The sequence below is a fragment of the Myotis yumanensis genome, unplaced genomic scaffold (genome assembly GCF_028538775.1).
Source record: "Myotis yumanensis isolate MYYU_CA2020_CCGP unplaced genomic scaffold, mMyoYum1.0.hap1 SCAF_17, whole genome shotgun sequence".
Taxonomy (NCBI): domain Eukaryota; kingdom Metazoa; phylum Chordata; class Mammalia; order Chiroptera; family Vespertilionidae; genus Myotis; species Myotis yumanensis.
Genome location: NW_027223768.1, coordinates 974,029 through 1,000,235, shown reverse-complemented (window position 1 = coordinate 1,000,235; position 26,207 = coordinate 974,029). Strand labels below are relative to the sequence as shown.

Here is a 26,207-nt window from a genome sequence, read left to right as displayed (position 1 = left end):
CTGGTCCATGGGCGGGTCCCCTCAGCGGTGACGGGATGGCCTTCCTTGTAAGAAAGACACCACTAACACGCCACTTGCCTGCTTTGCTCAGATGGCCTCCTTACCTAGGAAGACCCTGCGGGCAGACGGACGGCTGGACACGAAGCCCAGCCTCAGGCCGGACGGGCTGGGGTCCAGCAGGAGCGTCCTCACGCCCCGGTGAGCGCGGCTCGCACGGCAGTCGCTGGTGAGACCGAGCCAAGCACAGAGCTACATTGTCGTCCGAGGAAGGCCCGGCGAGCGAGCGACCGACGAGGACGTGACTGCGCTTTCAGGGCTCTGAGGAGACCACGGGCTTCTTGGTCAGAGGCCAGGACTCTGCTCTGCAGCCTGCAGAGCTGCCCTTACAGCCGGAGGCCGGCAGGGGCTGACTGAACCGCGGCTGCGGCCTGGACCTGACTTCATGCGCATCGAGAAAAGGCGTGTCCAGCAGCCGCGGTGCGGAGGCGGGTCGTCCGCGAACAGCCTGCTCAGCGGCCGAGGGCTGGCAGCGCCCGCCAGCCTTACACTCCGCAGTCCGTGCTGGGAGCCGCTGGCAGTGCACACCAGCCTCACACTCCGCAGTCCGTGCTGGGAGCCGCTGGCAGCGCACACCAGCCTCACACTCCGCAGTCCGTGCTGGGAGCCGCTGGCAGCGCACACCAGCCTCACACTCCGCAGTCCGTGCTGGGAGCCGCTGGCAGCGCACACCAGCCTCACACTCCGCAGTCCGTGCTGGGAGCCGCTGGCAGCGCACACCAGCCTCACACTCCGCAGTCCGTGCTGGGAGCCGCTGGCAGTGCACGCCAGCCTCACACTCCGCAGTCCGTGCTGGGAGCCGCTGGCAGCGCCTTAGTTTCTTCCATTCGCTCCCTTCATAGACGGTGAATAAAACGGGGGCACGATCCTCTCACGTCAGCTTTATGTGGATTCCAATTCATCAAGATTTCAGCTTTCAACCCCAAACTGCTCTGTTTGCTTGGCTGCAACTATGCCTTTGGAAGTAGAGCTGAAAAGAGTTTCCTCAGTTCCTGGCTCTTAGCTGGTTCCTGGTGGGGGTGGGGGTGGGGCACCCCAGGCTGCAGGAGGGGAGACGCCCAGCTCTGCCTTCCCCTTCGCTTTCAACCAGAGCTCGGGTCAGAGCAGTGGCTGATGGCTGTTCGCCTCAGAGCTGCCGTCCTTGACGCCCCACCTTTCCTGTTTCTGGAGGTTCAAGGCAGGGGTCCCCTAGCCCTAACATTAGCCCCAGGCCTCGACGACTATACCCTAACCCTAACCCTGACCTTCGTTTTGTGCCCTAGCCCTCTACCCAGAACTTAAGGCAGCCACCCACGCACCTGTCTCCTCCCCCTCCCCCCACAGCCCAGCCTCGGGCTCACGAGGACAGAGAGGCTCCCTGGGCTCTAGGGAGAGTCTGCCTCACCCCTTAGGTCCCACCTTCCCTTGGCCTGAGCCAACATTCACCCACATGCCAGTGCCCGGGGGGAGGCGACCTCGAGCCTCCCCCACCCGCTCCAGCCTTACCAGGCCCCCATGTTTTCAGCGATTCCCAGGACCTGCTCCTCACCTACCTGGGTGGGTGTTTAAAACGCACTTCCTAGGGCACAACCCCCGATCTTCTGGAGGCCAGCATAAGCCACCACCAGGGAGACCAGATCCTCAGGGCGGGCTCAGCTGACCCCTCCTGTGTCCCTCAAAACAGTCACAGGCTTCACCCTCTTCTCCACCTGCACCCCTGTGCCGGCCGTCTCTGAGCTCCTCCTTGTGCCTTAACCATTCCCCTAACCCTCACCCCAGCCCTAAGCCTGACCATAGCCTTGCCCTAGCCCTGAGCCTAATCATAGCCTTGCCCTAGCCCTAACCATACCCCCTAACCCCAGCCCTAAGCCTGACCATAGCCTTACCCTCACCCCAGCCCTAAGCCCAACCATAGCCTTACCCTAGCCCTAAACATACCCCTTAATCCTAGCCCTGAGCCTAATCATAGCCTTGCCCTGGCCCTAACCATGCCCCTCATCCAGAGCAGCCCTGCAGGCAGTGCGGGCGGGCGTCACAAAGGCGCCCCGGCTCTGGAGGACACTGTGGGAGGCGGTGGCTCGGGCCCCTGTACGTGGCTTGGCGATTGGAATAAAATTGCTAACCCCCGGCTGATGTGAAGGACACGGGAAGTTTTTCGTGCTCCACACTCTGCCGTGGCTGAAAGCCCTGCGGTCACCAGGGCCACGTGCAGTCCCCGTGGGCAGAGGCTCTCCGGCCTCGTGGTCAGGGCTCCCTGTGCCAGGTTTGGTCCTGTTCTTGTCAAACGGGTCATAACCCCTCAACTGTGACGGGAGTGGGTCGCCCAGAGAGCAGAGCTCGGTTTGCCTGACCAGGCGTAGAATCGACTGGTGTTGCCTTGTGGTGTGCGCTTGTGGCTTTGGGGAGTCGTGTCCCGCGGATAAAAGGGAAAACAGGGCACCTACCTCGGCTGGTAAAGGGGCTTCCTGGTGGGCAATGAGCAGGGTCCGGTGTCAGCCCAGCGCAGAGACAGCGGGGCCCCGTACACCGACATCTCCCAGCGGGGACAGCCTGTGCCCACACGCACAGCACTCGGCGGTTTTCAGTTTTGAGTTGAAATGGACTGAGCGCAAACGATTCTTTAGAAGTAGGTGCTAGAGCACCAGATGCGCGGCGACGTGAGGCAGTGAGCAAGCTGCGCCGCTCACCGTGGCAGTGCCAGGACCCGCAGTGCCAGGACCCGCGGTGCCAGGACCGCGGACCGCCGTCGGGAGGCCGGCCTCTGAGGAAGCTCCACCCCCTCTCCCCGTGGCACAGGCGGCGGCCCCACAGAGCCCCCGAGAGGCTGTCCTGCTGAGGTGCCCCCAGAGCTGTGCAGCCTCCTTTGGGGAACTGCCATGTTTAAATCCCAGTTCAGTTTCGGGTTTACTTGCGTGACCCCGTGGAGGCGGTCTAATGGATGGAGCCCACGTTCACCCCACTCTTCCCATCAGAGCTGGTCTGTTAGGCACCCAGCATTCCCGCCCCTTAGCTCTGAAGAAAGTTGTCGCATAGACAAATTGCAAAAAACATGTGAACCAACAACTGCCAATATATGGGAATGTGTTCTGAGATCTTGAAATAAAGGTAATTTTGAGTTAAACTTGTAAGTTCAGATGTGTGTTAATGAGACTAGACCTCTAGACGGTATTTCCGTTCAGAATCACGCCGTGAGCGTTTAATCCGTCGGCCGCGTGTGTTAGTTTCCCGCGCGCCGGTGCCCACGTGCTGTCTTAGGGGTTAACTTAGGCAGGAGGGCGGCCGGTGCCCACGATGCCGCAAGCTTGTGGCGCAGTCGGACGCGCTGTTTCGTTTCCAGACGGTCTGGCTGCGTGTGTCTCCACTCCCAGGAGCCTCCCCTCCTCCCAGCAGGTCCTCCCGGTGTCCGCGGGGGCGGTGGGCACACGGGCAGGGCTCCAGTCTGAGTCCAGGCTGTAGACGTGAAGCGCCCCGGCCAGTCGGGCTCCCAGAGAGCTCCTTTCTGCGGCCACGACCACTTGGTTCTGGGGAGACAGCGTTAGTCGTCAGAGGACCCGGAGACATGGGCCGGGACCTCGGCTGCCTTGCCCGCCTGGGGCCCAGAGGGCCTGCCCCTCACCCACGCCCGTGCCCGTGCCCGTCCCAGCCCACCAGAGGCAGCAGAAACAGCTCAGGGGGGGCCTCGCCCTGGTTCCGGCTCCCTGTCCTCAGCCCCGCACTCCGGGCACCGAAGGGACAGAGCTGTGAGCCCCATTGTCCTCGGGGAGCTCTCCCACGGTGTGTGTGTGTGGTGAGGGGTGTTCCTCTCTTTCCCAAGTAAAAACAAAATCCTGTCTGAATGAGGCCACCCCCAAACCCCAGCCCGGGGACAGCATGCCGGAGCCCAGCCCTGGCCGCACCTTGTCCTTGGACCGCACGGTGACCAGGCCGCTCCCGAACCGCGAGCTCGCCTGCGGAGAGAGGGGTGACAGGCCCTGGGGGACGCGCCCCCCGCGGACCAGCTCACAGGAGGGGCAGGGCCTCCGCAGCTCCCCTCACTCCGGGGGGTACTTACTTCCGGGGAAATCAGGACGTGCTGGGCCTGAAAGACATGGTGAGGGAGGGAGACTCAGTTCCCACGTTCAGGTGGGGTTTCAGCCAGTTCTCCCTGACGCTCCGCCTCCCCGTTCTGCAGGAGCCTTAAAATGTGCGCGCTCTCCGACACCAGGGATTCCACTTAGAGGAATTCAGGCCAGAAAACACACATGTGGCCCAGCTGGCGTGACCGATGAACCAGGAGGTCACGGTTCGATTCCCGGTCAGGGCAGATGCCGGGTTTCGGGCTCCATCCCCCGGGGGGAGGCGTGCAGGAGGCAGCCGATCCATGATTCTCTCTCATCGCTGATGTTTCTATCTCTCTCTCCCTCTCCCTCCCTCTCTGAAATCAATAAAAATATACTTAAAAAAGAAAAATACCTGCGTAAAAGTGTCTATATGTGAATATTACATATAACGTGGCTAAATGAACTACAGCTCGCCTACAGATAAAATACACGACAACTGCTAAACATAAATGAGACGCCGGGGAGGCACTGGAACGTGTTGCACGTTGGCAGGTAAAGCAAACACAGGGCAGCGCTGTGTGTGGCTCGGAGCACAGTGTGGCCGGCCGGCGGGGGAGATGCACACAGTGTGGCCGGCGGGGGAGATGCACATAGTGTGGTGGGGGGGGGGGGGGGAGATGCGCACAGTGTGGCCAGCTGGGGGGGGGGGGGGGATGCGCTCAGTGTGGCCGGCGGGGGAGGGCTGTGCTCCCATCTGCTCTGGGCTCCCCGCAGGTGCCGGGAGCCTCCCTGCTCTCCTTTCTCCACATAAAGGGGCCTGACGCCGACTCAGTAGCTTTGATGTGGATTCGCTATATCATCAAGTTCTAGGGAAAAATCCTAGAACAGTGATGGCGAACCTATGACACACGTGTCAGAGGTGACACGCGAACTCATTTTTTTGGTTGATTTTTCTTTGTTAAATGGCATTTAAGTATATAAAATAAATATCAAAAATATAAATCTTTGTTTTACTATGGTTGCAAATATAAAAAAAATTTCTTTATGTGACACGGCACCACAGTTAAGTTAGGGATTTTCAAAATACTGACACGCCGAGCTCAAAAGGTTCGCCATCACTGTCCTAGAAGGTTCGAAGGCCTTATCTCTGCAGAGTGGAATTCGAGGTAGACGGTCTTTCATTTTTCTTTGTACCATTTTGTGTAAATTTTTACAATAAACTTTCATTAACTTTTTCAAGTTAAAAAATAACTTTTAGCCGAAACCGGCTTGGCTCAGTGGATAGAGCGTCGGCCTGTGGACTGAAAGGTCCCAGGTTCGATTCTGGTCAAGGGCATGTACCTGGGTTACAGGCACATCCCCAGTCGGAGATGTGCAGGAGGCAGCTGATCGATGTTTCTCTCTCATCGATGTTTCTCATCGATGTTTCTAACTCTCTATCTCTCTCTCTTCCTCTCTGTAAAAAATCAATAAAAAATATATTTTAAAAAAAATAACTTTTAAATTGGAAAATAGATATGGCCAGGAGCTGTAGGCCCAGGGCCCAGGAAACGAGGCGGGGGACCAGGACGCAGGGGGGCAGCGGGCACAGTGGGCGGAGCCAGGCAGCAGCAGGGGGGCCAGGGTTCACAAGCGCCAGGTCCCAGCAGCGAGCTTTGGGGCAAGAACCAGGCGGCTGGGCCTTCAAAACGCAGCCGAGAGCCGTGCCCTGACCAGGACTCGGTTCCAGTAAAGACGGTGCGTGCCAGGGCGGACGCGACCCCGCAAGGCCGCAGAGCCGCCTGGGACCCGGGCCGCGCTCTGCCCGAGAACCCTACCTTCTCCTCTGGACACGGGGACGTCCAGGACTTGCATTTGCCCGTCATGTCGCCGGAGAAGGTGCGCCTGCCGTTGTAGATGTAGACACGGCCGTCCTCTCCCCCGATGAGCCCCGAGGTCATGTCCGCGATCCTCAGGGGGGCGGCCATGAGCACCTCGTCTGTGACAGTGAGACCAGCGGGAAGCGCCCACTCCCCGGCCCCCCCACTGCCCTGCTCCTGACCGACCGCCCGCCTCCCACAGGCGCCCAGGCCCTGGCTTCCTGCTGATCATTCAACACTGACGTGGCGGCTCTGACATCACCTGCCACCACCTTCAAACGGGACAGCTCACTCTCATTGATGTTTCTCTCTCCCTCACCCTTCCTCTCTGAAATCAATAAAAATATCCACGTACATATAAAAAAGTACAGCTCAGCCCGGCCGGCACGGCTCAGGGGTTGAGCATTGACCTATGAACCAGGAGGTCACGGTTGGATTCCCGGTCAGGGCACAGGCCCAGGTTGTGGGTTCGATGCCGTGTGGGGTGTGCAGGAGGCAGCCGGTCCATGATTCTCTCTCATCATGGATGTTTCTATCTCTCTCTCTCCCTCTCCCTTCCTCTGAAATCAATAGAAATATGTGTGTGTGTGTTTTTTAAAGGTACAGCTGCAGCTTTGCCCAGTGGCAGCATCGTAGCCACTGGGTTTATCTGAGGCGCGATTATCGCTAATTGGAAAAGTGCAGCTCCCTCTGTACACCCGGTGCTGGTTGAACCTGACTCGGAGCACCTACGGCCGGGGGCCACCAGGGGCCAGTGGGGAGGGACCGAGCTGGGAAGGAGGCTACCTAAGCCGTCACCGTCCAGGTCGCTCAGGTGCAGGACGCCCCCGAAGCGGGAGAAGCGGCGGTCCCCGCTGAAGGTGCTGAGCAGGGCGGGCCGGGCGGCCGGGCTCAGCTGGTACATGCGGGTGGCCCCGCCCTGGTGCAGGGTCATCGTCAGGAAGGCCATCTTCGACACGTCGTCTGGAACGAACCACACCGTCAGGGCCGGGCTCTCAGGGCGTCAAGCGCCGAGTGGACTCCCGGCCCGGCGTCGGCTCCTGTCCGCGTGACCTACCGTGCGTGGGGGCGCCCACCAGCAGCACCGGCGTCCGCGCCCCGTTCACCAGCACGTGGCCACTGGACAGGGAGGTGCCCAGCTTCCCCATGGCCTGTGGAGGGTCACGGGTCAAAGGCCGGCTGGGACAACGTTCCCCGGGTGCCCGTCCTGGGGGAGGGCGCCCCACCTTGTCCCCCGAGATGGAGAACGCGCTCTGGCGGCCTGGCGGGAAGTAGCCGTCCACCCGGCCCAGGCTCTGCTTCTCGTCCCGCGAGTGGAACAGGCGGCCCAGACTGGAAGGGAGCACATGGGGCGCGGGGGGCCGGGGCGGGAGCTGGCCCGGTGCTCAGGTCCCCCGCCCGGTCCCCCCCGCCCACCTGGGTCCGTCTGGGTGACCACGGGCACAGAGCGGGCGTCGGGGAGGGAGGCCCGGTGTTGGGACCCTCCGATACCAGGCCCACCCTCTGCCCGGCTGACAGCAAGGACAGGGGTGCCCGCCAGTACGGGCTGACCTGCCCCCCAACCCGTAGTTGAAGCCCTGGGCCCCGCTCCTCAGACTGACGGGATTTGGAGGCGGAGTCTTTAAGGAGAAGATTCAGTTAAGAGGAGGCCGTAGGTGCCGGCTCCAGCCCCAGCCCTGGTCAGGGTGTGCGGGAGGCACATGAATGTGTCTCTACGTCGCTGTCTCTCCCCCTCCCTTCCACTCTCTCTAAAAATCAGTGGGGAAATGTCCTCGGGTGAGGATGAGCAAAACAAATAAATGAGGGGGTCAGGGTGGGCGGGCCTAACGCCACGTGACTGGCGTCTGTGGGAGAGAAGGACAGCAGGACGATGGGGGGTGCCTGGAGACACCAGCCCCGCCAAGCGACACCCAGAGCCCAGAGGACAAGTCCCACGGAGCCCGGAGGCCGCAGCCCTTCCCAGGGGCAGTCCTGGCCCCGAGCACCACTTCTCATCGCTAGGGAGGACCTGCGGCCTCGCCCAGCCTCCGCGTCTCCGGGCTGAGCACTTAGCCGTCTCCCGAGCCGACGAGGGGACAGGGGCCCAGCAGCGCCCGCTCACCCGCTGCTGTTCTTCCAGGTGGGGCTCCCCGCCAGCAGCAGCGTCCTGTTGTCCAGGGGGACAGCGTGGAGCGAGTAGCCCAGCCACGCGTAGTCCTCCTCGCCCCTCACCCGCCAGTCGGCCGCCTCCACGTTCAGCTTGTCTGCGCAAGACAGGCAGCCCGGCTTTACCCCTTTACCCGGGAGGGAGGGAGGCCTGGAGGGAGGCTGGGAGAGAGGGAGGTTGGGAGGGAGGCTGGGAGGGAGGGAGGCCTGGAGGGAGGGAGGCTGGGAGGGAGGGAGGTTAGGAGGGAGGGAGGCCGGGAGGGAGGGAGGCTGGGAGGGAGGGAGGGAGGTTAGGAGGGAGGGAGGGAGGCTGGGAGGGAGGGAGGGAGGTTAGGAGGGAGGGAGGGAGGCTGGGAGGGAGGGAGGCTGGGAGGGAGGGAGGGAGGTTAGGAGGGAGGGAGGGAGGCTGGGAGGGAGGGAGGGAGGTTAGGAGGGAGGGAGGGAGGCTGGGAGGGAGGGAGGGAGGGAGGAAGGCTGGGAGGGAAGGGAGGCTGGGAGGGAGGGAGGCCTGGAGGGAGGTTGGGAGGGAGGGAGGGAGGTTAGGAGGGAGGGAGGCCCGGAGGGGAGGAGGACAGGCGGCCCTCTGTAGGTAATGATGGAAGGATGGGTTCTCCCCAGAGCTCTCGGACACCCCTCACCCCTGTCCCAGGCCCCAACGTTAGATGGACTCGCAGGTCCCGCAGGAAGTGCTTCTCGGGCACCCGCAGTGTCCCTGCTCTGTCACTGGGAGTCTCAGGCTAAGCCACTGGCCCCGGACCTGGGCCCAGAGGCCGGGCTCCCTGTCCTCGGGGACACCATGTACCCTCCCCAGAGCTCCTGTAAGGGGGCGGCTGCGGGACTGACACGGGAGGACGTGGAGTGAGGAGGAGCGGCCCCGGGCGGAGCAGGGACTACCTCCGTGGTGTCGGCCGGGGCCCGAGTGGAAGGCGGCCACCATGCCCCGCTGCTTCCCGCCGCCCGGCGCGAAGGGGGAGCCCAGCACCAGGTCGGGCGCGCCGTCTCCGTCCACGTCGGCCGCCAGGAGCCGCCAGCCCAGGTTGCAATAGGTGTCCTGGGGACGGAGCCACGTGTCCTCACCTGGGAGGGACGCCCAGCCCCAGGCCTCACCGGCCGAGGGGACATACCTGGCAGGTGATGGTGACGTCGGGGGCCTGGGACAGTTTTCCTCTCTTGGAGCCGAAGTAGACGTACACCGCGCCCTGGCGAGGACAGGCCGGCGGCCGTGAGGTCGGGAGAGCGGGAGCACCAGGCAGTCCCCGTCCGTCCCACGGGCCGGCTCCCATGACAGACACGGGCCTGGGCCCCGCTGCCCGGGTTGGTGGGAGGCGACGATCCCTGGTGTTTCCCTGCCACAGGCTGTTCCAGCCCCAGAGCAGGCATGGCCTGGGCTCTGCCGCCCCAGGGTCCGCTCTCGGGATGCGATGACCCCACCCCCGTGTGCGAGGCCCAGCGGTTAGGACAGCAGGACCGGGAGGGCCTGGGCAGTGGGAGCAGCCTGGCCCGGCCGGGTCTGTGTCCCACGGGAGCCCCATGGCCTGGACTGTGTCACTTCCCCCCTCCCCCCCACCCCCCGCACCTCAGGGAGCAAAGCATTTGCTGGGGGCAGGAGGCAGGAGGCCAGGAGCAGGAACAGGTGCGTCAGGGCCCGAGGCCTCGTCAGGGACCAAAGGGGGCGCCCCAGGTCACCCACCCAGACGCTGGGCCGGCTCGTCCGACCGTCTGCTGCCGCCAGGTGCTGGGCCCCCCTCCATCCATCCCCCTCCACCCACCCCAGCCTGACCTTGTAGGTGAGCTGCTCGGAGCCCGCGGAGGGGGCGCCCACGGCCAGGTCGGGCAGCCCGTCCCTGTTGAAGTCCAGCACGGCCAGGGCGGAGCCGAAGCGGCCTGCGGGCTGGGGGCAGCGAGTCCTGGGCTCAGCTCGGCGCAGACAGCCCTGAGACACCCGCAGCGCCCGCGACACAACACGCTGCGCCCGCGACACAGGAAGATGGGGCGCCCGGGATGGAAAGGTCTGGAAACCCCTGGGCCCATGTGAACACCAACGAACCAAAAACCCACCCTTACCCGGGCCCTGCCCGAGGAGCAGGCGCCCCTACGGGAGCGAGGCCTCACCTGGGAGCCCTCCAGGACCCCGTGGGCCTCGGCCTCCAGGTCCAGGTCGATGGGGGGCAGCCCCAGGTCGTTGCCGTAAATGAGGTACACGCGCCCCACGTGCATGTGGCCGGGGCGGCTGTAGCCCGGGGCGCCCACCACCAGGTCGCCGTGCCCGTCCTGGTTGAGGTCGGCCGAGGTCATCGCCCTGTGGGGACGAGAGAGCCCGCCTGGTGTCTGCTAACAGCTACGCTGCTGCCCGGCCGGCGTGGCTCAGCGATTAAGCGGCGACCTATGAACCAGGAGGTCAGGGTTCGATTCCCAGTCAGGGCACAGGCCCGGGTGGCAGGCTCGATCCCCAGTGTGGGGCGTGCAGGAGGCAGCCGATCGATGATTCTCTCTCATCATGGATGTTTCTCTCTCTCCCTTCCTCTCTGAAATCAATAAAAATATATATTTTTTAAAAAAAATAAAAGCTACACTGTTCCCGTCACCACACCACTGTCTGCGCTTCTCCTTCTAACGCCGTCTCTCCCCAAACCTGTGACCACCTGTCCCCACGCACAGGGACCCCGACAGCACCCCGTGCGCCCCAGCCCTGCAGGTGGGGCAACTCCGCGAGGTTGGTACACGCGTCCTGACCGACATCTTAGCGTTACAACCAGGTAACCAAGGTAACGCTGATGACGACGAATGGACGGACAATAGGGGCCACGCACTCCATCGGTGAAATGACAGGGACAGGCACACGGAGCCAGGCACACGTGCACCCACCAGCCCAGCCTCGCGTAGGGACAGGACAGGAAGTACGACGCCAGGGGGCTGGACACGTGCTTCCGCGGCCGCTGGGAGCTGCCCGTGAAGAGCGTCCGCAGGTTCCTCTCCAGGGTCTGGTACATGAAGGACACCGAGTCCTGGAACGAGAGTCGTGGTGATGGGGGAGGCCTTGTGTGCGATTCGGGGGACAGGCAGCCCCCAGCATGGGAGGCCGACTGTCCCTGACGTGGGCCCTGCAGACGCAGATGGGAGAGGCCTGGAGGGACCAAGCGCTAGACCCTCGCGAGTTCGGGGACACAACTGAGCCCGCCCAAGGGAGACGGAGGCCAAACGAGGGCCCAGGCAGCCCAGAGCAGCCGCCCGGGGCCTCTGTCCATTACCCCCGAGCCAGCGGCCCTCCCGCCTGCGTCCTGCCCTCCCGCCTGCGTCCTGCCCTCCCGCCTGCGGCTCTGGCACAGACCAGACTGGCGGCCGAGGGTCTGGGGCCTGGCATGTGCGTGTGACTCTCAGGGAGCGTCCGTCACCCAGCCCGTGACGCCGCAGGACAGGGCCGCAGGGGCCCCCTCTCCTCGCAGAGCGGACCCTCCTCACCGAGGTCCAGGAGTCCACGCTGAAGACGGCGCCCCTCGCCGTGTAGTTTATGTTCCTCCCGGCGTCCTTGGTGAGGGAGGCAGTCAGGTTTCTGTGGGCGTCGCTTTTCTGCACTTGGGAGCTGCTGGAGACGGGACAGACCAGAACCACCCGAGCTGAAGGATGGCGCCGCCTTAGTCACAGGTTCAAAGCCCATCTTGTTTTTGTTTTTTAATCCTCACCCGAGGATATTTTTCCATTGATTTGTAGGGAGAGGGGAAGGGAGAGGGGAAGACAGAGACATCGACGTGAGAGGAACACATCGATGGGTTGCCTCCTGCCCGCAGCCTGACCAGGCCCCGGGCCGGGAGGAGTCTGCAACCAAGGTACGCGCCCTTGACCCGAATCAAACCCGAGACCCTCTGTCCACAGGCCGACACCCTATCCACTGAGCCACACCGGCCATGGAGTCCCTGACAGTTTCCCCTCTCGTCCCTGTGCTGAGCGAGCTCCTGCCTGAAGCTACACGGTTCCTTACAGGGCACCCCCGTGTGTGTCGCATTTCTCCGTCTAAGGTCCTCGTTCCCCAAATGCACAACGGTGTGTCCCCAGGAACACGGACCCTGCGAGCACCTGGGGCCCATGGTCCCACCCAACGAGGAGGAAGGTGCCACCTGCACTATTCACTGCACAGCCCATGAACGAAATGTGCAACCTGGGCACCGAGTCCCAGACCCGGTCAGGCCCAGCCTCGTCCTCAGACACGGCCTCACTGGTCACTGCTCCTCAGGGTGAGGCCTGGGTCAAGGTTAAAGGGGAGGCCTAGGTCAAGGTTAAGGGTGAGGCCTGGGTCAAGGTTAAGGGTGAGGCCTGGGTCAAGGTTAAAGGTGAGGCCTGGGTCAAGGTTAAGGGTGAAGCCTGGGTCAAGGTTAAGGGTGAGGACAGCAGTAGCGGCATCACTAACACCACTTGCTCCCACGTGATGTTGACTGAGCAGCAGACTGGTGTGTGCCTCACTGAGCCCCTTACTCGTGCACAGCCCGCCCCGTGATTCCGCTCTGAGCCCACCGGCTGGGAGGGCACACCCTCGGTGAGCATGTCGCTGGGAGCCAGGCTGGGACACTTACCCCTGGGGGCCGGTCCGCTGGCCTCCGCAGGCGATGAACAGCGGGTTCTCGGGCAGGCTGCAGTCCCTGCGGGGCAGCACGGGGTCAGGCCTCCTCCAGGGGGAGGGGGAGCGACTGAGGAGCCTCCACAGCTACCCAGGCCCAGCCGCCCGTCCCTGCCCTGCACCACTGAGCTGCCCTGAGCCCAGGAACCCGCTTAGACCCCGTGAGGGCTAAGTCTGCTTTTTAAAATCTTTGTTGTTGTTGTTGTGTTTTATTTCAGAAAGAGGAAGGGAGAGGGAGAGAGAAACATCAGTGGTGAGAGAGAATCAGGGACCGGCTGCCTCCTGCACGCCCCACACTGGGGATGGAGCCCGCAACCCGGGCCTGTGCCCTGACCGGGAATCGAACTGTGACCTCCTGGGTCATAAGTCGATGCTCAACCACGTGAGCCACGTGAACTTTATAAAACAGACACATGCAGGCCATCCCCCTGTGGCCACGAGTTCAAACCCCGCCCGTCACACTGAACTCCCTTCCGGCAGCAGCAGCAGAGCCCAGGCACCAGGGCCACCTCCCACCCTCCCAGCAGCCCCAGTGGTGGACCCTGCCTGCCCATTCACGGAGGAGGAGGCGGAGCTCAGGGAGCGCAGGCGTGTGCTCACAGGAACCCGCGAGGGCTGTGGCACGCAGCGGGCGGGGTGTGGGAGAGGACAGGCCACTCACTGGGTCCCGTGGGCCAGCATGTGGCTGGTGAGGCGGTAGATGTTGGTGGACCAGAAGGCCATGTCGTCCAGGCCCCCGAGGAAGTAGTCCTGGAACTGCTCCACCAGGAACGGGGACTTCCGGGAGAAGGTGGGGTAGAGCTGGGGGGATACGGAGGGGAGACGGCATCGGGCGCTGCCCGGGCCCGCGAAGCCTCTTGCGGGGCGGTTTCGGGGAAGGAGGCTGTACCTTGGAGACAGCCAGCATCTCGCCGTACCTGCAACACACAGTGAGCGTGGTCGTGAGCTGTGGCCCCACAGAGAACGAGGCAAATAACGAAGAAAGAGCTGCATCGACTATCGTGTGAGCACCCTGAGCCAGCTAAATCCACCCACCAACCCGCACTGCAGACAGAGCCACCAGGACAGACACAGGGGCCCCCAGACGGACACGGGGCCCCCCAGACGGACACAGGGCTCCCCAGATGGACACAGGGACCCCCAGACACAGGGACCCCCAGATGGACACAGGGCCCCCCAGAAGGACACGGGGCCTCCAGGACAGACACAGAGTCACCAGGACGGACACAGGGCCCCCCAGATGGACACGGGGCCCCCCAGACGAACACGGGGCCCCCCAGACGGACACGGGGCCTCCAGGACAGACACAGAGTCACCAGGACGTGGGCCAGGAGGCGGCGACTCGCTCCTGTGCGATTCCCGGCCGCACTTACATCTCCAAGAACTGAAGGTAGGAGCACTCGACGATGACGTGCTTGGTGATGATGTCCTTGCCGTAGAGCTTCCTGTAGATGCCCAGCAGGTCCTCGACGGGCACGTACCTGGGGAAGCGGCAGGATCAGGGCCGAGTGTGGGGCTCGGAAGATGGAGATGATGGCAGAGGTGACGCCGCCTGCCCACCATCCCTGCCTGCCGTGCGGGGCCACCAGAAGGCCTGCAGGGCGGTGCCCGGTCCCAGCCGCACGTCGGCGGCCGCTGTCGGTCCCCCCACTCACGGCCCGGCCCAGCCCGCGGAGCAGGCACCGGAGCCGTCACCTAACACGTATGAGGCACAGCCCGGAGGAGGCTCCCCGGTGCACGGGTGTTTGGTTTTGTGGGTTCAGAGTCCCAGGAGCAAGGGCAGCCTTTTTATTCTTTTCAGTTGAAATGGTCTCAAGATCATTGTTGTAAGACAATGGCTGCCACCCGACCCCCGGCTCCCCGGCCCGTGAGGAGGGGGGAGAACTGGGTCGGGTCACAGACACGAGCTGTTTCCCGGGGGGACCAGCAGCGCCTCCGCTCTGTGCCGGGCGCCCCTCCGCCTCCCGCCCAGGCCCTAGCTCTCCAACGTCAGTGTCTGTGAGAAAGAATCGGTTGGGGCCCAGTTTCTATTTTTACAAGAACCCAGGATGGTCCTTCCAATGAAAACAGCCTAAAAGGCAGGTTTTTGTTGAAAATAACAAAAATACTTTCTTATGTCAATCACCAGGCAAGCAAGAAAGTGAAACATTTCCAAAGGCCCCGAACCACTGGACACTGGGAGGCGGCGGTGCCGTGCGGACCCCCTGCGTCCCGCCCTCCCTGGGCGCCGCGGCCCGCTGGCCTCCGGTCACCTGCAGTGACTCGCTGGTTCTGGGCGCCCTTAGCTCTGAGGCAGCTGGACCAGGGACAGGGCGGGCACTGCCAGGACACCTACCACACCCCCTCCCGCCCCCCCCCTCCCCCCGGCCCCGTGCCTCCCTTCTCTTTGGTCTGCAGGCGTCCTCCCCACCCAGCCCTCCCCGCTCAGGGGCTGGGGCTGGGGACAGACTCCGCCACCTCCGACAGCTTCGTAAACATTCAGAGAAAAGAGCCGTGTGACCGGGGCGTGGCTGCAGCGGCACCCGGTCAGCCCACGTGGGGCAACAGCGTTACGGGCGATGGAGGCCACGGCTTCGTGACCCAGGCTCCGAGTGCCAGGCAGGTGCCAGGCAGGTGCCAGGCAGGTGCCAGGTTTTGAAACCTGAATTCTCCTAACAACGTCCTTTCAAGCATGCGGACAGCAAAAGGGCAGGAGGAACGAAACCACCCACAGGGGATCCTAAGCCACCCCCTCGGGGGCCGCGAGGCGGCCGGTTAAAAGGAAATGGTGGCTCCTTCCGGCCGCTCAGTGAACGCGCACTCTCTCCTCGTCCATGGACGCCACTCCGTCCTCTGCTGTGACCCTCAGGCCCGTGAAGAGCCCGCTGGGCCGTCTAGCCTGCAGCTCTGCTTTCTGCATGCACACAGCACAGGCCCGAGGGTCGTGAGCTCCGCTCCCCAGAGGACAGGGTCGCACTCCGTAGACGGCGTGTAGACGGCGCCTGTCCGCGCTCCCGCTCTCACCAGCGCCGCGCGAGGTAATTAAAGTTGAACTCGAACTGGCTCAGCACGTCTCCGCCTGCGGGAGCGAAACACGACACGGGGGTCAGAGACCACGGGAGCAGCTGCCCACACGGTTCCTGCAACCGGACTGTGAGCGCTAGACACTGTTACACGCGTCTGCTCAACCGTTACACGCGTCTGCTCAACCGTTACACGCGTCTGCTCAGGTGTTACACGTGTCTGCTCAACCGTTACACGCGTCTGCTCAACCGTTACACGCGTCTGCTCAGGTGTTACACAGGTCTGCTCAGGTGTTACACGCTTCTGCTCAGGTGTTACACGCGTCTGCTCAGGTGTTACACGCGTCTGCTCAGGTGTTACACGTGTCTGCTCAGGTGTTACACGCTTCTGCTCAACCATTACACGCGTCTGCTCAGGTGTTACATGCTTCTGCTCAGGTGTTACACGCGTCTGCTCAGGTGTTACACGCTTCTGCTCAGGTGTTACACGCTTCTGCTCAGGTGTTACACGTGTCTGCTCAGGTGTTACACGCTTCTGCTCAACCATTACACGCGTCTGCTCAGGTGTTACACGCGTCTGCTCAGGTGTTACACGCTTCTGTTTGTTGTTTTAGGTGCCGGCATGTCTTTATGGAAGTTGATCTTTTAAAATCTTAGCGAGTGAAGCATGAATTGAGGGGAAAGTAACCCCATAACCAAAGTGCTTTTCACGCTAAGGAAAGACGGGCGGCGACGTTCCTTCAGATGCCACCGCTCACCATCCGGGTGGATAGTTACAGGTAACTGCCTACAGAGAAGGGACGGCAGCTACCGACCAAGAGCTGGTGCGTGAGCAGACACGAGGTCATGAACGTCCATCTGATATAAAAGTAAAGTGTTTCTAAAACTATAACACAAGTCAATAAAATGTGATTTTTTTTCCCCAAAAATACACATGTACACAACCGCTCGGAAGTGCATGGCTGTTAAACAAGGTGTGCCCGTGCGCTGGGTGAAGCACAACATTAAAGCAGAAAGCAGTCAGTATGTGCTGCTGGCAAGATATGACAAAAACAACATAAATATATACAGCCCGGCTGTGTGGCTCAGTGGTTGGGCATCCGCCTATGAACCAGGAGGTGAGGGTTCGATTCCCGGTCAGGGCACAGGCCCGGGTTGCGGGCTCCATCCCCAGTGTGGGGCGTGCAAGAGGCAGCCGATCCGAGATTCTCTCTCATCATTGATGTTTCTCTCTCTCTCCCTTACTCTCTGAAATCAATAAAAACGTATTTAAAAATACACTTTTAAATAGTGGCTTCATTCCGCATGAAATCTACCGCAAAAGAAACCTTGGCAAGTGAGAAAACTTACCAAAATCTCCAGCCGGATGTGCCTCTGAGTAGGAGCCGTGAAAGTCCATCTGAGGAGCAGAGAACCAACATCTCAGGCATCGCCGAGCAGCCGGCTCCTTCCCCGCGAGCGAGCGGGCGGGCGGCTCAGGGTCCAGGGAAGCACCTGGCTTTCCTACTTATTCCCATTGATCTGCGGGAGGAGTTACACTGGCCGCTGAGCTGCCAGATAAAGCTACGGGGACACGGCGCCGGTAAGACAGCCACACATCTCCCCGCGTCCTCATCCGCCTCACAGAATCCTGTCGACACTGATGGACGGGGCTCCAGAGGCTGAGGCTCCGGTGAGAGCACAGTGCCCCTTGGGAAACGGCATTTCCACACAGGAAACTAAAAAGGAAAAAAAGCCCAAAATAACCGGCCGGCGTGGCTCCGGGGTTGAGCATCGACCTAGGAACCAGGAGGTCACGGCCTGATTCCTGGTCAGGGCACAGGCCCGGGTTGCGGGCTCCATCCCCAGTAGGGGGCGTGCAGGAGGCAGCGATGCATGATTCTCTCTCATTGATGTTTCTCTCTCTCTCTCTCTCTCTCTCTCTCCCTATCTCTCTCTCTTTCTCTCTCTCTCTCTCTCTCCCTTCCTCTCTGAAATCAACACAGATATATTTTTTAAAAAGAGGAAATCTACTAACTACACTTTGGGCAAGAAGCCTATTCCCGCGATGTGAGCGCCCGGACAAGTCCCTTTCCCTGGGGGGCCCCTCATGACCTCGGGGGGCGGGTCACCGGGAAGGCTGACGGACGGGCACTCACGGCGGCCATGGTCCTCAGGAAGCCCTGCTCGATGCCCAGGCTGTGCCAGCTGACGTCGGCCACCATGTGGGACGTGATGCCGAACAGGAAGGCCACCAGCTTCTCCGTGTCCTGCCCGAAAACACACGGCCTTGAGCCTGGGCTCTTCCACGACACCCCGAGGGGCGTGTTAATATGTGTGAACTCAAAGGGGTCAGTGGGGGGAGGGAGACATGTGTAATACTTCCAACAATAAAGATTTAAATAGAAATAAAAGTAAATGTGAATTCATTTCCGTTACTGACGCTTAATGGAAAATCCATGTCTAGCCCTGGCCGGTGTTGCTCAGTGGATAGCGCGCTGGCCCACGGACTGAAGGGTCCCAGGTTCGATTCTGGTCGAGGGCACATACCTTGGTTGCAGGTTCCCCGGCCCTGGTCGGGGTGCGTGCAGGAGGCAACCGGTGATGTTTCTCTCTGTCTCTCCCTCTCCCTTCCACTCTCTAAAAACCAACGGAAAATATCCCCGGGTGAGGATTAACAACAAAAATCTGTGTCTAGTTACCAAAACCACGAAGGACCTGTGCCGCGTTTCAGGTGCTTCCCGATGAATTAGTGTCGGAGCAAAACGGCCCCGTGACCTACCCCAAACTCTCAAAACAACTTCACGTGTTAACCAGCGCCTGCCGGCCCCGGCGCTGTGCTTGGCGTTGAGGGCAGAGCGGGGTGGGGGCAAGGAGGCCAAGGAGAGGGCCCCACCTTCTCCCAGGGCGGCGGGTAGCGCTCCCGGATGTAGTGGACGCTGGCGTTGAGGAAGGGGGTCCAGTGGGTGCTCTCGGACACCTCGTGAAAGCGCCCTGACAGACAGAGCCAGGGCTCAGGACCTGCCTGGAGCAGCAGGAGGCCCCCTCTCCCTACCCTCCCCCAACCGCCTCCCCCCACCTGCCCTCCCCCCACCGCCTCCTTCCACCTGCCCTCCAGGCCTGTGGGTGCGCCTGTGGGCCCCAAGGAAGAGGGGAAAGGCAAGGGACCCCAGCCCACGGGGACGCAACTCTGAACTAAGCCCAGGGCCAACGCGTGGGAAGCGTGGCCACCACGTGGCTGGATTTTTAACCCACAGCCCTTCCTCCTGAGCGGGTGGGAGACCGGGGGGTGGGGGGAAGCGGTGGGGGGGCCCTCACCTCTCTGGCAGATGCCCGGGTAGAAGGCGTCGGGAAACACGGCCCCGGCCTGGTACGCATCCCGGTGCTCGAGCAGCAGCTGGGGGCGAAGCAGAGGTCAGGGCAGGGTCCGCAGATGGAGGCGGGACCGGGTGGAGGGAAAATGAAATTCACGTGGAGCCAGCGCGACTCCCCAGCCTGCAGAGCCGGGCTCTCTCCTGCGGACACAGCCTCACTGAGCCCAGCCCCGAGGGAACCGCACCCCTCCTCTCCGTCCCCGCAGAGCGGGCTTGCCCCCGGCTCCCCCGGGACGGGTGTGCGAGGTGCTCAGGCCGCAGTGACAGTCAGTGACGGAGACCAGCACAGAGTCAGCCTGGCTCTCCGCCTGTGCGGCCTGTGCTGCAGAGGGAGGCTGGGCTGTGGGCTGCGGGAGGGTGAACGACACCTGCTTCCCTTTAAAAAAAAAAGTACTTTTTATTGACTTCAGAGAGGACGGGAGAGGGAGAGAGAGATAGAAACATTAATGATGAGAGAGAATCCTGGATCGGCTGCCTCCTGCACGGCCCCCACTGGGGATGGAGCCAACAACCTGGGCCTGTGCCCTGACCGGGAATCGAACCCTGACCTCCTGGTTCACAGGTTGATGCTCAACCACTGAGCCACGCTGGGCTAATGAAGATTTAGGACTAAAAATGCAACCATGGCAACAAAAATGGTTACCCCAAATGGTGCACGTCAGCCCCGTGTGCCTGCTGATACGATGCGATGAGAAGAATCTAGCATCGCTTCGCTGTGTTACCATGTTTCTGCCAAAAAACACCCACAGCAGAGTCTAATGATAGGGAACAGCAGGCAAAGCTGGAAGTTACGCCCTTTTCCAAAAAGTCAAGGTCGCTAACGACGAGGGAGGGTCTGTCCCCGGCTGGAGGGGGTCGCTGGGAACCCACACCTGAGCACAGACGTGGCCCGGGTCCTGGAACCCCGGCGGGAGCCCCGAGGCCCCGAAGGAGCCGGACGGAGGCCGGGGGCGCGGGCAGCGGTGTTACTTCAGCATCGATTTCCTGAACGAGAGGATCACGCTGTGGTCACAGGGCAATGGCCTCGTTTCCGGGAATCACACCACGAAGAGCGAAAGGGCAACCAGGACCACGTCAGGGAAAAATCAATGTGCAGAGAGCGGACGAAAGGCAACCGCGTATGTTGCCAACAGCTGGGGACGCGGGTAAAGGGCACCCGAGAGCTACTCGTCATTCCAACGGCTCCGGGTTTTACAGCTTTTCAAAATGAAGAGTAAAACGAGGAGCTGGTTGGACACACGATGGTGCGCTTCGGGGAACAGGAAAACACGGAACTGTTAAAACGTACTCTGAAGCTCCAGTGACAGGGAAAGATAGATACCTGCCACGTTAAATGCAAAGAGCAAGTTATAAAATAATGTGTAGACTGTCGTCATTTTGGGGGGAAAAGTACTAATAAACGCAGGAAAACGCCTGGAGACATAAAGCAAACTGTCAGCGTTGTCGTCTGAGGGATCCTTTGCTGCAGGGAGTTACCACTTTCACAATCGGGAGATGAAACCTGTTCTGGGCGGGCGGGGCCAGGTAACCAGCTCGGCTCCTGGTCCACACACCACATTCATTTCCTCCGCAGAAAGGGCGACCACGACGGCCACGATGGCGGCCCAGTGGTCCTCACAGTCTCGCCAACGGGTGCCCGGTTCCTCCGCTTTAGGCATTGCTCCCGATTCACTTGGGCGGCGCCAGTCTTTAAGGAGCAGGCGCCTCCGGATGTTTCACCAAAAGACAACCCAGAGCCAACCCAACGCGGACCTGGGACGCGCAGGCTGGCCGAGCTGTTGCGGCCCAGCCCGTGGGGATCCGCCCGTGCACCAGCCAGCCCCCTGCCCACGCCCTCTGCAGCGTCGCACCAACTGGACCAGTGAGCCGCGTTCCACCCTCCCCCGAGGGCAGGCTGTGGGGGGAGGAGAATCTGCAAGGGTCCCACATATGCAGATAAAAAAATAAATCAGCCCCCCGTGTCTGGAAGGGATCGGAGGGTGTCATTATAAAAGGCGTCTGTGAGTTACAAGGGAGGGGCGAGCACGGGGGCACTCGGGGATTTCCAGTGACATGTCTGCGTGCGTTAGCACCAGTGCCGGGGCAGTGTGCCTTTTAGCCCAAAACATTACTAATGGTTCATAAAGATATGAAAAGGCTCTGAAAGTTACTGGTTAAGTCTGCAAGGACCTTTGGCACCTGGAATCAGAGGAAAATCAGACGATACCTGTCTATAGTTGACGCTTCCCTCCTGAAGGTGGAGAAACTCGAGAGCTCTGTGTCCTGAGAAAGAGACACACACATCGATCAAGTTCAACCACATGCTGAAAACAGACGCCCCAGACTCATTTTATAAGGGAAATATAACCCGTGGCTCAGTTGGTGAACGTCGACCTATGAACCAGGAGGTCACAGTTGGATTCCCAGCCAGGGCACATGCCTGGGTTGTGGGCTTGATCCCCAGTCGGGGCTGTGCAGGAGGCAGCCGATCCATGATTCTCTCTCATCATTGATGTTTCTCTCTCTCTCTCCCTTCCTCTCTAAAATCAGTAAAAACATATATTTAAAAAGAAACGGAAAACATAATTTTACTAGAGGCTCGGTGCATGGATTCATGCACTGGTGGGGTCCCTTGGCCTGGCCTGAACCCTCTTGCAATCTGGGACCCCTCAAAGGATGTTAAACTGCTGGTTTCGGCCCAATTCCCACAGGCCAGGCCGAGGGAACCCACCAGTGCACGAATCCATGCACCAGGCCTCTAGTATGCATATAAGATCTTTGGTTAATCTCTTCCTCCCCTCCCCCCTTCCCCCTTCCCTCTAAGATTCATCAGTCTATTCCATGTCTCCATGCCTGTGCGTTGAGCGTCTGCCCCCTGGTGGTCATTGCGCATCATAGCTACCAGTCGAATGGTCAGACGGTCGCTTAGTCTTTTGTATATATAGATGGTTGTAACTGGGAAGGTAGTGGGCAGTGAAAATGAAGTTTGTTCTCACTGGTCATTTCCATCAGCCATATTAGAGCCATGCACTGTTTATGTAATACAAGTTCATATAAATCCCAGGACAGCACTACACGTCTGCATGACGGTTTACATTTCCTGCTTCACCAGCTCCACTCCCCGGGCTAAGTTAACCGCTGAGGCCTCAGCCCCTCCCGTGTGAGAGTAAGTGATGCCCACCTGCGGCCACTGAGAGAACTGGAGGAAACCAATGCTGCCAGGAGCATGGCTGGGACCTGGCGGGAGCTCAGCAGACAGAAGTCAGCCCTCCTAGAACCTACCATCGCCACACCCCCGAGCAGAAGCCACGCGGGAGAGGCGATGCCGGCCCCAAGGGGCTGAGCCGGAGCCAGGTGTGTCCTTATCTCGGGACGACTTTACTCGGACAGCCAGTCTCCGAGGCCACCTGCACCACCCACACGCCCGCAGGGGACACCACACCCGACCTCCTTAGAGTCAACATTCCTCCGAAGAGACGCTGGAGGGTGATTCATGCCTCATTTCTATTGCGAATCACCTCGTTTTTCTTTTTTGTTGTTGTTAATCCTCACCCGAGGATATTTTTCCATTGATTTTTAGAGGGAGTGGAAGGGAGGGGGAGAGACAGAGAGAAACATCGATGTGAGAGAAACACATCGATGGGTTGCCTCCTGAATGAGCCACAACCAGGGCCTGGGCCAGGGAGAACCCTGCAACCATGGTACATGCCCTTGACCAGAATCGAACCCGGGACCCTTCGGTCCTCAGGCTGATGCTCTATCCACTGAACCACACTGGATTTTTGAGCCAAATCAAAATTTTCTGATTTATATATAGAGTCTGAACGAGCCCCAACCAGGGCCCAGGCTGGGGAGGAGCCTGCAACTGAGGTATGTGCCCTTGACTGGAATTGAACCAGGGACCCTTTGGTCTGCAGGCCGACGCTCTATCCACTGAGCCAAACCGGCCAGGGCCACATCCAATTTTTAAATTCATACAAGAAAACAGCCACTGCTGTAGACATCGGTGCCGTAAGAGACTCGGTCGGGCACGGCCCACACAGGCAGCCGGGACCAGGACTCTGCGATTTACGGACTCAAACCCCTGGATGAGGCGGACTCTGGTGCACTGACTCACACCCATGTCCGCCCTCCACACAGCCCCCATCTTCATGAAACCTTCCAATCTGGTCACTAAGTGAGGTTACAGTTTCCTCTCATGTAAAACATCTTCACAGGCTAGGAGCTGCCTTCAGTTACGTCCACGTGAACATGTTTATACATATTAATCTATCGCATGTTGTTAACGTGTATTTCCCTGTGGGGACCTTTGCTTGGCACCTGCTCGAGAAAGGCAAGCCAGGATCTGATTCTGTTGGCATTTTGGATTTCATCCATCTTGTTAATTGCTGAGCTCTGAGGATTAAAAACGTGAAAACTCCCATTGATGTTGGTCCCTCTTCGGCGCACTTCTATAGTTAGAGCAATTTCACTTTCCTGGAGCTGTACACTTCATTAAGGAGGCCAACTCCCTCCTGCTTTAATATAAAAATATACTTAGTTGATTTCAGAGAGGAAGGGAGAGGGAGAGAGAGAAACGTCAACAATGAGAGAGAGTCACTGACTGGCTGCCGCCCGCACGCCCCCTACTGGGGATGGAGCCTTCAACCCGGGCCTGTGCCCTGACTGGGAATCGAACCTGTGACCTCCTGGTTCATAGGTCGATGCTCAGCCACTGAGCCACGCTGGCCGGGCCTGAAGCCAACCCCTTAAAGCCACCTGACCCGGGGACCCGCTCCCATGGCCACACATGTACCTTCCATGGACTTGCCCTTGGGAAGCATTCCTCACACCCCGCATTGCACCCCTCCTCCCTCCCGGAGCCTCTGTCCCCCCAGCGCCTCACTCTCCCCCACAGGAGCCCCAAGACCCCCTAGCTTCCTAGCTCTCCTCCAAGCCCACCGACAGCTCCCAAGCCTGGAGGCCTCGGCCCTGGCCTCTGGGCTCCCGGTGGGCGGCCAGCACAGCAGGACACAGTCCTCCACACAGGGACGGGCTGCCCGCCTCTCCACCGCCCTGACACATTGGCGTCCTTCGCACCACGACCCGCCCTGCCGGCACTCACCTATTTCTATGTGGGTCGAAATGCCGCACGGTGAGCCTCCGGGGCACAGGGCGCCCAGCGCGAGGAGCAGGCCGCACCAGACCCTGCAGGCAGACAGGCCCCGTGGCTCAGGGCTCCCGGGGCTGGGACAGACCCCGCCCCCGCCCCCGCCCCCCACCTGCCCCCAGTCCGGCCCGACCCTCCGCTCTCCCTTGAGCGAGTCGCTGGCACGGAAACCAAGCCTCGTTTCTAGATAATATCCTTGGCCGGTAGTTAGCTGTTTACTGTTAACTTCCCCCGAACAGCAAACACCTGCAGGGAGACCCACGTGCCCGCCCGTGGGAGCAGCGGCTCCTGCAGGCTCCCGGCGTCCCCTCTGACGTGGAGTTATATGGAGTCACCAGCAAAGCGGCCCCCAAGCATTCGCTTTCTCTCACAATCAGCCTCCCTGTCGCCGGGGGCGTCCCTGGCCCGGCCCCTCACCTTCCCAGGGCCGCCGGCCCGAGCATCCTGTCCCCGCCGCGGCTCCTCGGGCTCTGCCGCCTGCGCTGGGACGGCCGGAGGACCAGCTGGGGCGGCTTCTCGCTCCGCGTTTGGCAACAGATACTGACACTCGTGTGGGTTACACAAGAGCAGCCAGTCCTGCTCTCTCCCCTGTTCCCAGAGCTCCCTGCTGTGGGGCCGGATTCCTGCAGCCCCAGCCAAGACGCCCCGTCCCACGTGGGGCGGGGGCAGGGGACAGAGGCAGGACCCAGCTCAGGGCTCCCCAAACCCTGGGCTCAGGACGCACCTGCCGTGTGCTGTCCAGGCTGCAGCCCCTCATTGTGGGGACAGTTAGGTGAGTCTTCGTGGCAGTGACGGTGAGCTTAGAGCTGAGCAGGTTGCGCATTAAGAGCCAGAAGGGAGCCGGCCGGCCCGGCTCAGGGGTTCAGCATCGACCTATGAACCAGGAGGTCACGGTTCGATTCCCGGTCAGGGCACACACCCGGGTTGTGGGCTCCATCCCCAGTGTGGGGCGTGCGGGAGGCAGCTGATCCGTGAGTCTCTCATCATTGATGTTTCTCCCTCTCCTCTCCCCTTCGCTCTGAAAAAAAAAAATATATATATATATATAATGAATGAATAAAATAAAAATTATTTTTTAAAAAGCCAGAAGGGAGACCCTCAGAGGGGAGGAAAGGACACTGGCCTCAGCGAGGCGGCTGGGAGAGGAGCCTGGAAGATGGGATGATCTTCGCTCCTCAGCCGGCTGCCAAGTTTCCCTGTAACCTAACTCAGCTCCGGCCGGGCTCCTCCGGGGCCTGGGCCGCTGCTGGAGGCCGAGACCGTGGCTGATTGTTTTGTTTGGCTGAAAGGGTGTTTTACAAACATGGGCCAACTTTCTTCAAGTGGAAACATTCACATAGAAATTCAGACTTTTAGCTCTTTGGAAAAAACAAAACACACAAACAAGCACTGGCCTGGAAGGAAGGCCCCTGTGAAAGGGGGTGGGCTGAAGCCGCCCCGAGTCAGTGCAGAGGCCCCCACCCCCCATCCCCCACCCCCAGGGCCCCTCTGCTCCTCATGCTCATTAAGGTGCTGCTTCCGGCTGCCCCTGAGCTGGGGGCCAAGTCCCACCCATCACACCCCCTTGACTGGTTCTGGTTCTGGTTCTGACACGGGTCCTCATGACTGGTTGGGGACCTACCAGTCTAAGTGGCTAGACCTGGGCAGCCAGTATGACCTTGAATTCCGACCTGAATTTTACTTTATTTTTAATATATTTTTATTGATTTCAGAGAGGAAGGGAGAGGGGGATAGAAACAGCAATAATGAGAGTCATCTATCCCCCTGCACGCCCCAGACTGGGGATCCAGCCTGCAACCCGGGCATGTGCCCTGACCTGGACTCGAACCCGGGACCGTTCAGTCCGCAGGCCGCGGCCGCTCTATCCACTGAGCCACACCACCCAGGGCTCGGCCCCGAATCTCCGGTGATGGCGACGGTCACCGCTGTGAGTTCTCCCACAACCGGCCTCGGCCCCATCCGCACGCAGGGAGCCCCAGGCGAGCAACGTCCGAGGGCACCGGCCTGTCCGCCGGATTCGGAGTTTGGATCCTGG

At 60.8% G+C, this 26,207-nt stretch overlaps 2 protein-coding genes across 3 annotated transcripts in view; one reads left to right on the top strand and one right to left on the bottom strand.

The window, feature by feature from the left end:
* The window catches only part of MRS2 (magnesium transporter MRS2), an 11,046-nt gene extending 7,889 nt beyond the window's left edge, over positions 1–3,157 (top strand). For both annotated transcript variants that reach the window (XM_070397332.1, XM_070397333.1), the window contains exon 11: positions 92–3,157. In XM_070397332.1, coding sequence (XP_070253433.1) covers positions 92–202 — 111 coding nt within the window. In that variant the 3' untranslated portion in view covers positions 203–3,157. The remainder of the gene's footprint in view (positions 1–91) is intronic.
* Positions 3,089–26,207, bottom strand: GPLD1 (glycosylphosphatidylinositol specific phospholipase D1). Its single transcript, XM_070397331.1, has 28 exons — positions 25,989–26,207; positions 24,897–25,190; positions 24,590–24,712; positions 24,128–24,210; positions 21,251–21,306; positions 18,989–19,067; positions 18,567–18,664; positions 17,830–17,940; positions 17,042–17,090; positions 15,693–15,747; positions 14,063–14,170; positions 13,579–13,606; positions 13,351–13,490; positions 12,646–12,711; positions 11,540–11,663; positions 10,946–11,085; positions 10,193–10,379; positions 9,861–9,971; positions 9,205–9,279; positions 8,975–9,131; positions 8,037–8,178; positions 7,162–7,267; positions 6,993–7,086; positions 6,722–6,898; positions 5,894–6,054; positions 4,088–4,114; positions 3,933–3,983; positions 3,089–3,557 (listed from the first exon to the last, which is right to left on the bottom strand). Exons 3-28 carry the CDS (start codon positions 24,613–24,615, stop codon positions 3,300–3,302), a joined length of 2,709 nt encoding a protein of 902 aa, XP_070253432.1. The 5' UTR covers positions 24,616–24,712; positions 24,897–25,190; positions 25,989–26,207; the 3' UTR covers positions 3,089–3,299.

Coding starts and splice junctions, on each gene's coding strand:
- GPLD1 (XM_070397331.1), bottom strand. CDS start 24,615: ATGCTCGGGCCGGCGGCCCTGGGAAG. Junction 15,748..17,041: donor ACATCCGGCTGGAGATTTTG/GTAAGTTTTCTC, acceptor TCGCTCCCGCAG/GCGGAGACGTGCTGAGCCAG. Junction 9,132..9,204: donor ACGTCACCATCACCTGCCAG/GTATGTCCCCTC, acceptor CTCCGTCCCCAG/GACACCTATTGCAACCTGGG.